Consider the following 8,766-nt stretch of genomic DNA (forward strand, 5'->3'; position numbering starts at 1 on the left):
ATTCCACATGTCAGTGGGTCCCTCCGTATCATATCACTAGTCAGACTCCTGCTATTGACTAACCCTCTAATAACTCATACCTGACATTGGTTATTGCTTGGTGGGTGGATTTCCCCAATGCATTATTTCTTATTCTCGGCATGTCTTGGGTACTTCCTTATATGCTTGGCTAGCTCCACACAAATCGGCTATATGGATTGAACTGGGCTGAGACTATTCCAATGGATGGCCCTAGCAATTTGGGGGTCGACCTACTATTCTCTATCCATACTATTGGGCCGTGTGCCTTACCGATCCATCCAACGACCAATTGGTGAAGGATAAGGGGGCACAAATCTTTTATAGTATTCGATCGCAGACCAAGCCCATTGGTATTGGAGTGAATTGTGAAATCCCTCACTATCCCTCCCTCACAATGTGGCTCCAATGACTTGAATCTATGACTGGGCTCTAATACCACTTGTCGGATCGTGTGCCTTACGATCCATCCAATGACCAATTGGTGAAGGATGAGGGAGCACAAATCTTTTATAGCATTCAATCACAGACCAAGCCCATTGGTATTAGAGCAAATTGTGAAATTCCTCACACGTACAATAGTAATTAAAAAGATTATCTACATGTATTTCCAACCATGTGACCTATTTAGTAGTTACGTGATGTATTTTGAATCACACCACTTAATTAGTAGTTGTGTGATTTACGAAATTATCTATGTTAGAGATATGTTAGCCTAATGTAATAGGCCTAAACTCAATTCTTCTAGTTTAGGGTTTAGCTTACTATATATACAAACACATGTTATGTTTCATTGTAATACAGGATTTGTACTACACTCTAATATATTTTGATGTAATCCTTTAGGATTTCCTCTGTGGACTTAAGCTGTTAGGCTAAACCACGTAACCCTCGTGTTTTATTGTGTTCTATACTTTACATTTCCGCTTCTCTATACATACTAGCATATTCAATATCGTGTATCAATGCTAATATTTGACAATCGGATATTCGGAAATTTTGTGCTATGATAAAATAGTTCTTTTTTAAAGATTGTGCAGTCCTTTTCAAGAATTGGTACATAAGCAACAATATTACAGTTTATAGAGATCACATATATCATAATTTATTGGAAAAAAGAATTGTGATTACCCCCAACGTTAGTTTTAGTCTTCTATTGTTATTGTGTAGTGCACAATAATAAGTTGTTAATTGGGAAAAATGTTATGAAATTGATCCAGCAGGTTTAGAAGTATAGTGATAAGCATAACATATATATTTGTTGTTTGTAAAGATCCAGCTGTCAGGTTTGGTTGTGGGCCAAAAAGTCAAGAAATGGCCAAGCAGCATGCATGTGCAGTGCTTCATCACTTCCCGCTGGCTGGCTTTCTGTCTCTCTCTCTCTCTTACTCATAAATCATAATACAGATACAGATACAGTTCATCACACGTTCAAAAAAATCATATTTCACTCATAGATAGATGTTCAGTTCAACTACGTACATTTTACATTTCCAGCAACCTTTTTTTTAGACACATTCTGATACTGAGACTATACACCTCTGTTCTCTCTCTCTCTCTTTGCTACTATGGACTCAAAAGCTCGTCTTGATTATGCTCTCTTCCAACTCACTCCAACTAGAACCAGGTACAACTCACTATCTTTACAATTCTTTTGTTTCATTATTTATTTTTAAGATAAACTGATAATAACAAAAGTACTATGTTCTTTTTGTATGTGTGAATAATAATATTGTATTGGCAAAGATGTGATCTGGTGGTATTTTCTGGTGGCATTTCTGAGAAACTAGCTTCTGGGTTATTTGAACCTTTCATTTCTCACCTCAAATCTGCAAAAGATGAGATTTTCAAGGGTGGGTATTCAATTAAGCTTCGTCCGCCCAACCATGGTGCACCCTGGTTCACCAAAGCTACATTTCAGAGGTAACTATTTTTTACTCTTTCTTATTATATCTTGTACACATTATGACATGATTGATTCTCTCAATTTTGAGTTTAATCAATTGAAGGTTATGTGCGATAATTCCTTATATTGCATGATTTAAACTTATCTGATTAACGTGAATAATATCCTAGTTTTAACTTTTGAGGCAAATATGTATAAACCCTTCCCCATCCCTTATTTTTGGAACCCAATTAGTTCAGGATCATCTTTTAAATTGAGAATGATTCGGTAATTCTGTCCACAGGTGCCAAATTATTGCTACTGAGTGTAGAATAGTGACTCACCTCTCTTAGCAAATTGATTCTTGGAAATCCCTGCATCATTGCAGATATTTTTCCAAGTATCTTTGGAATTCCAAGTTATTTTTATGCCTAATAATTCCCAAATGTTGAATTTTCTTTCTGTGGAATTGTTGAACGTAGGTTAATTATATTTAATCCAGTCCCAAAAATTTCTTGGATTTTGGTTCTTATGGTATTTAATTTGGCTAAGTTATATGTATAATAGAATGAGGGCTTTTTGAGACAAAAAACTTCATAGATATTGAATCTTTGTTACATATACTTATTCGGAAATTGAGACTTGGATCTATGATGTACATCAATTATTTTTATATGCTTTGGCCAGATTTGTGCGCTTTGTTAGCACGCCAGCAGTTCTTGAGAGGTTTGTCAGCATAGAAAAAGAGATCTTGCAGATTGAGAGTTCAGTTCAAGTTAATGAATCCAACATCATCCGTGCATCTAGGCAATCAGTGGAAGGTGTGCTCTAGACTTAAATACTAATAGGAAACCTTTCCATTTCTGTTGAATTTGCTTTACTTGAGTTGAGACCTCATAATTAATCTTTTGAGGAACACGTTCAAGCATAAGTAATGCAAACTCCTTTCTGAGATTTCATATGATGATTTTCACCCGTTGAAATAGTATATTTAATATTAAAAATAACATTTTCTCCTGAAGTTTGATTTTTGTCAATATATATGCCCTGAATATTGGATCATGTGTGAAGCACTTTCTTAGATTTTCTCTTTGACATTTCAGGAAGTTCCATAAATCATGTGATCTTGCCCATGTCAACTCAGCTTAACTTCATAAACACTTCATTTCAATTAAAATCGATAGTTTTTCCTCCAAAATGGGATAAAATAACAAAAGACTCCTCTAAGAGATGATTTGCTTTTCCTGAGTCACACTGAACTAGTTCATCTTGGAAAACAAACTTTTGTAAAAAAAAATGACATTACTTTCTCAAATGTCATAATTCTGTCTTCTGATTAACTTCAGTGTTTTAGGAAGTTTTTCAGCTGCTAATGGTAGCACAAAGAAGTCAGCTGATTCATCTAAGGTATGTCATTTTTCAAGATAACTGTGGAACAATGATGTTATTTTTTCACAGAATATAATTAGTTTAAAAGAATTGTTGGTGTTTCCATCTAGATAAAATGTGAACTAGGAGGCATGGATGATGGTGCAAAAGAAGAAAACTCCAAGTAACTCATCCTATATTTTAATTCCCTTCTCTTGGTGAAATGTCAATTGCTTTTCTTCATTATAGTGCATCAAGTATTTTGTCATTGATATATTAAGTTGTTGTAATGACAAGGGTTCACCTCCAACGTCTTTTGGATACCCGGAAAACGTTGCTCCGGAAAGAACAGGCAATGGCTTATGCACGTGGTATTGTTGCTGGATTTGAAATGGACAATGTAGATGACCTCATTTCCTTTGCAGATGCCTTTGGAGCTTTGCGTTTAAGGTATAAACTAGTACAGTCTATATAAGTTGTTGGAGGCTAAATCTTTTGAGATGTAAAATAAAAACTGTCAATACTAAAACACAGATACTATGAAGTTAACAAACATAATTTGAATCGGAATCATCAAAGATTGTAATTTTTTTTTTTTTTTTTTTTTTTTTTTTTTTATCAGAGCTTTAAGAATTCTCTCACTCTTTTATGAATTATTCCAGTTTCATATATATATATATTTTGGGTATATTGAACAGAAAAAAATTTATATATATATACCTGAAATACAAATGCTTTCTAAGTCATTTCATCTATGATGAAATTATTTTTCTTCCATATGTACTCATTTTAAAGAATTGTATCAAGATTCATTGCATTTGGCAGCCATTATCAGTGGTTTTTACCTTCTTCATTGGTTGTGGCCATAATGTATTCCTGCCAGTGACACTATTTGGCTGGCTAATTTTTATGCGATATTATGTCCTATGAAGTAATTTTAGAAGACAAGATTTCCTTTTTCAGTTAAGAAAGAGGTACCTAAATGCTTCAAGATGAGTTAAGATGTATCAGGTCACTTAAACTCATACTGAACTACCCTTGGCAGATTGCATTTATATATTCTCTCCTCATCTCATTAAGGAATAAAATTCAGTTAAGTATTTTAGGCCTGCTTGAGTCCTAAAATTCAAGTGTGTACTATATTCAGGGAAGCATGCGTTAATTTCAAAGAATTATGCAAGAAAAAGCATGCGGATGGTCTTTGGATGGAGGAATTAGCAGCCATGAAGGCATGCTCCCCATCAGAACTTTCATTTATGGGAACATCCGCAATTGTACTTACAAATGAAATAAGTGCCCATTATCAGAGAACCACCTCAGATTCATCTAAAGATGATGCCTCTACCTGTAATCTTTTGGCAAATGGGTTTATGGATACACCAAAATCTCGCTCGTCTACAAGTCATGCATGTTTAGACAGCAAAAGAGGTACTACTAATTCTTCTTATATTGCCTTTCAGCCCTGCTATTGAAATTTTTTTTCCTGTTTCGAATGATAGATCCACATTCAATATTTATTCTTTCTGGATACACCAAAGATAAACCACAATTTAGAATCCGAAGATAAACTAAAGATAGTTCTACATTCAATATTTAGACACCAATGTTTTTCTTGTATCTTGAGTAAGACGTTTCCTCAAAGCAAAATAAAGCAAATCTAGTTTCAAATAAAACAAAGCAAATCTAATAGATCCATCAATAATAAGTGCAATAATAAGTGTCATAGGAAAAGAAACAAGGAGTCAAAGACAACAATTACAGTCAACTTATTTTACACTGAAATATTTGAACTACTTCATGGTTCATAATACGTTGTTGATGTTATCATTGTCTTTCCACTAACAATATTCACTTTTTTTTTTTTTTAACAGTTTCACTCACCTCTGTTTATACAATTAAAACTTGAAGTTCTGTAAATGTACTCTCTTATTCTCAGTATGTGAAACTGAACAACAAAAGTTTAGTGTAAAATGGTGCTTCTGTAAATTTTAGAGCTACTATGAACTTCCATAATCATGTTTTGCAATGGCATGCATATAATATAATAGGAATTATCCAGTGACATCTGTTCCTACAGATAAAGGGCTGTTATTTGATGTCAAGGTTACATCACGTGCAGATAATAACGCATCAGATCAGACACCATCAACTACGGCGAAAGTTCAATTTCCTATGCCATGGCAAAACCAGATTCCTCAGTATATGTACAACTTTCAAATCCCTATCCAACAAATACCTCCGTATCAAAGACATCCTTTCCCTCTTATCCAGTCTGTTCCTCCTCACTATCCAAAGAATATGCAATGGCCTCCTAATATGGATAAATCTAGTAATGGTCTAGTTCGACAACCCAATTACAGGAATAATAAGACAACTTCAGCAGGGAGGAAACCCAATAAAAACGAACCTGAATATTCAGGAGACGGAGGTACAGAATCCAGTGACTCTGATTCTGGGAGTTATTCACATTTATACTTACAGCGAGACAGACAACATTCTTCAAGGGAGCATCCAAAAATAAAAACGCATAGGAAGAAATCCTCTAGAACAGTTGTCATTCCTAATATCAACTATATCAGTCCTAAGGGGAGAGATGGGAAGAAGGGCAGTGTCTCTGATGAATCTACTCCAGATGAGGAGTTAATTAATGGAGAGAATGGAGTTAGATCACTAGAGAAGTTTCATGAGCCTAACTCATGTGATTACAAGAAAATAGGTTTAGATAAGGGCGGCTACAATTTGAACCAGACAAATAATTCTACCAACAAAGATAATGAGCTGAACATTAGAGAAGTAGGGAAGCTTCAGCCCATAAATGTTCAGGATGAACATTTTAGACTCAGAAGCTCTGAAGGTGAAACTTCATTCACAGCCAGACCTGCTGAGGGAATGGAGTTGGAGAAAGCTCCAAAGAGACTGATGGCTGCAGCCGATTCCTTAGTTGTAACTGAGAGGATGGGTGGAAATGATGCTAGAGCCGAGTTGGAAGACTTTGAAAATGGAGAGAATTCCCAACCTTTTATGAATAGGAGGGATTGTGCAAATGAGGAACTACTGTTTTCACAGAGAATTGAAGAATCAAGAACTTATTTTGGGAATACTTTATCTACTTGTTCCGCTGAATCGACTATAATTAAAATTGGGAGAATGGAAGATTTGTTCACTGTCAATCACTCTGGAATGTCAGAAAACCAAGATTTAAGCATCAAGAAAACATTCCTTGATGGTGTTAGCATTTTATCATTAGAGGGTGATTTCTCTCACACTAAGAAAAGTATAATAGGGAAACCTATTGATGATTCATTCATGATAGAGACCCGACCAGCAGTTGATCATTATGATTCTCAGTGGAAAACAGACATAAGCATGGAGACTGATATAACTTTGTCTGCCTTCTCGGAAAATGGCACTTCAGATATTTCACATGTTAAGCATGAAATATCTAATACCAATGAGCCAGATGATCTTTGTGTAGTGCTTGAACGAGATTCTAGATTGGAGTCTGCTGAGGTTTCTTGGACTATGGACTATGGAATCAACATCTCATTTACAGAAGCTAATAGAAGAGGTTCTGTTGTTGAAGCAAGTGATCATTTGGATAAGGCCCTTCATCCAAATTGTAAAAGCTCCAATTCCAATAGCAAGGAAACAACTGAAAGTAAAAATCCTGGTAAAGAAGCAAGGTCAAAAGCTTTGCGTGGATCTCTTGGGATGAGTAAATCTGAGATCGTGCCCAAGAGCAAGAAACCATTTTCTGTGAGCAGGCTGATTGTTCAAAAGAGCAAATTGGAGAAGGTAGTGAAAAATGCTTCTTTATTTTCTGAATTTTTCTTTGTTTACCTTCCATCATTTTTTTTTGTACTCATAAATGATAAGTGCTTGTATACAGGAAGAAGAAATTCGGAAGAAGATGGAAGAACAGTTGATTCAACGCCAAAAAAGAATTGCTGAAAGAACTGCAGCCAGTGGTTTTTCTCCCTCAACATCCAAGAAAGCTCCATCCAAAAGTAAAGGAGTAAAAGGTTCCTTCAAGAGCGACAAGAACAACATTCATTCCACAACTCATGAGACAAACAGAATAGGTCCCATCAAAGTCACGGCAAGTTAACAAATGCAAGCTTGGACATGAATTTTGTTGTGGAGACGTAGAAACCCCTCTTAAATATGATAAAGCCTTACTTGGTGCCTCTTTGAAATTTGAACCAATGGTATATATTGTTGGACTACACCATCAATGTGATGGAAAAGAGCTAATTTACTATTGAGATGGACCAGCCAAGAAAACCATTACCCAGCTGCAACAGGATGCAAGGTTGCTTATATATATATTTTTTGTTGTGCCTTACTCCCAATGATGATACTATTCTTAGTCTTAGTTCATGATATTTGTATATTACATACTATTCTTTCCACTTATTGTTGATTCAACTGCTGCAGCCGAATTTGGCTTGTACCTACTGGATTCTTAAAACTTACAATTTATATGTACATGTTACTTCTTGTGTTATAAATATACGTCACTTCTTCAATTTTATTCCTTGAATCACAGATGTTCTTCCATGGCACATTTGGAGTTTAAGACTAACGTTGTCCTAGATTGCCAGGGAAATAAATAAAATTTATTTCTGAAATATCAAATATGCAGTGTTTCAAAACATATAAAACTTCTGTAATAGTGCACTTCAAAAGAAAATTGGCTATGAGAACAATGAGAATTGCGTGCAAACCCATCAAGGGAATTCCATAAACGATGAACTTAGCAAGTAGGGGATAATTCATGGTTAAGGACCAAAAGAATGAATAAAAGGATCATCTAACGTTTTAAATCTGCTTCTCATATCATAGAACTTAATTTGGTTGCCACATATTAGAGGACAATAATTTTGACATGTGGAAACCATTTGGAAGATGGACGGAATATATTCAAAAGAAAAAGAAAAAGAAGAGGAAAAAAGAAGAATATATATATATCTAAAAACTGAAGCATAGCATTTATTATTGTTAGGCTCTTGTAATAGTTCCAAAAAGATAAATAAATAAAAAGGAGTTTTATTATTATATATATATTTTTTAAGGGTAACTTAATAATTCTGATATTGGGGTTAGCAATATTTATATCCTAGTTGTAGCATGTAAACCCTAGCCACCTTAAGGATATTGCTTTTTATGCCTAAAGATTTCTAAGAGGAGCTGTTGCAACTCCCTCCCCCTCATTTAAGTTTTGACACTGCTCTCTCTCTCTCTCTCTCTCCCCTTGGGCTGTTCATATTTAGCCAATACCTCTGATTACTTTTTGGTCTAACTACTTGATCCATCAAAATCTGCTAGAATTGAGAAAGGTAGCATCTAAAGTCTTGGTTTGCCCAAGTCCAGGTAATCACCCAAGCCTTTTTCCATTCTAAGCCTTTCTTAACTAATATACACACCGAATTTTATTTATGCATTTGAGGGGATAAATTTGGAGTATGACATGTTAATTTTTATGGGGTTTGATA

The 8,766-nt window shown here is 35.0% G+C and overlaps 1 protein-coding gene across 2 annotated transcripts; it reads left to right on the plus strand.

Moving 5' to 3' along the window:
• The first annotated feature begins 1,404 nt into the window (after window positions 1–1,404).
• On the plus strand, window positions 1,405–7,805 carry LOC126725905 (COP1-interacting protein 7). 2 transcript variants are annotated; one of them, XM_050430920.1, is made up of 9 exons: window positions 1,405–1,645; window positions 1,765–1,941; window positions 2,591–2,724; window positions 3,258–3,310; window positions 3,403–3,455; window positions 3,569–3,721; window positions 4,419–4,699; window positions 5,391–7,066; window positions 7,161–7,805. In XM_050430920.1, the coding sequence occupies exons 1-9, from the start codon at window positions 1,587–1,589 to the stop codon at window positions 7,377–7,379; spliced, it is 2,805 nt and encodes a 934-aa protein (XP_050286877.1). In that variant the 5' UTR covers window positions 1,405–1,586; the 3' UTR covers window positions 7,380–7,805. The 2 variants fall into 2 exon arrangements, with proteins under 2 accessions (XP_050286877.1, XP_050286878.1); XM_050430921.1 differs by having other exon boundaries at window positions 1,809–1,941.
• Window positions 7,806–8,766: the final 961 nt, after the last annotated feature.

The sequence above is a fragment of the Quercus robur genome, chromosome 5, assembly GCF_932294415.1.
Source record: "Quercus robur chromosome 5, dhQueRobu3.1, whole genome shotgun sequence".
Classification (NCBI taxonomy): domain Eukaryota; kingdom Viridiplantae; phylum Streptophyta; class Magnoliopsida; order Fagales; family Fagaceae; genus Quercus; species Quercus robur.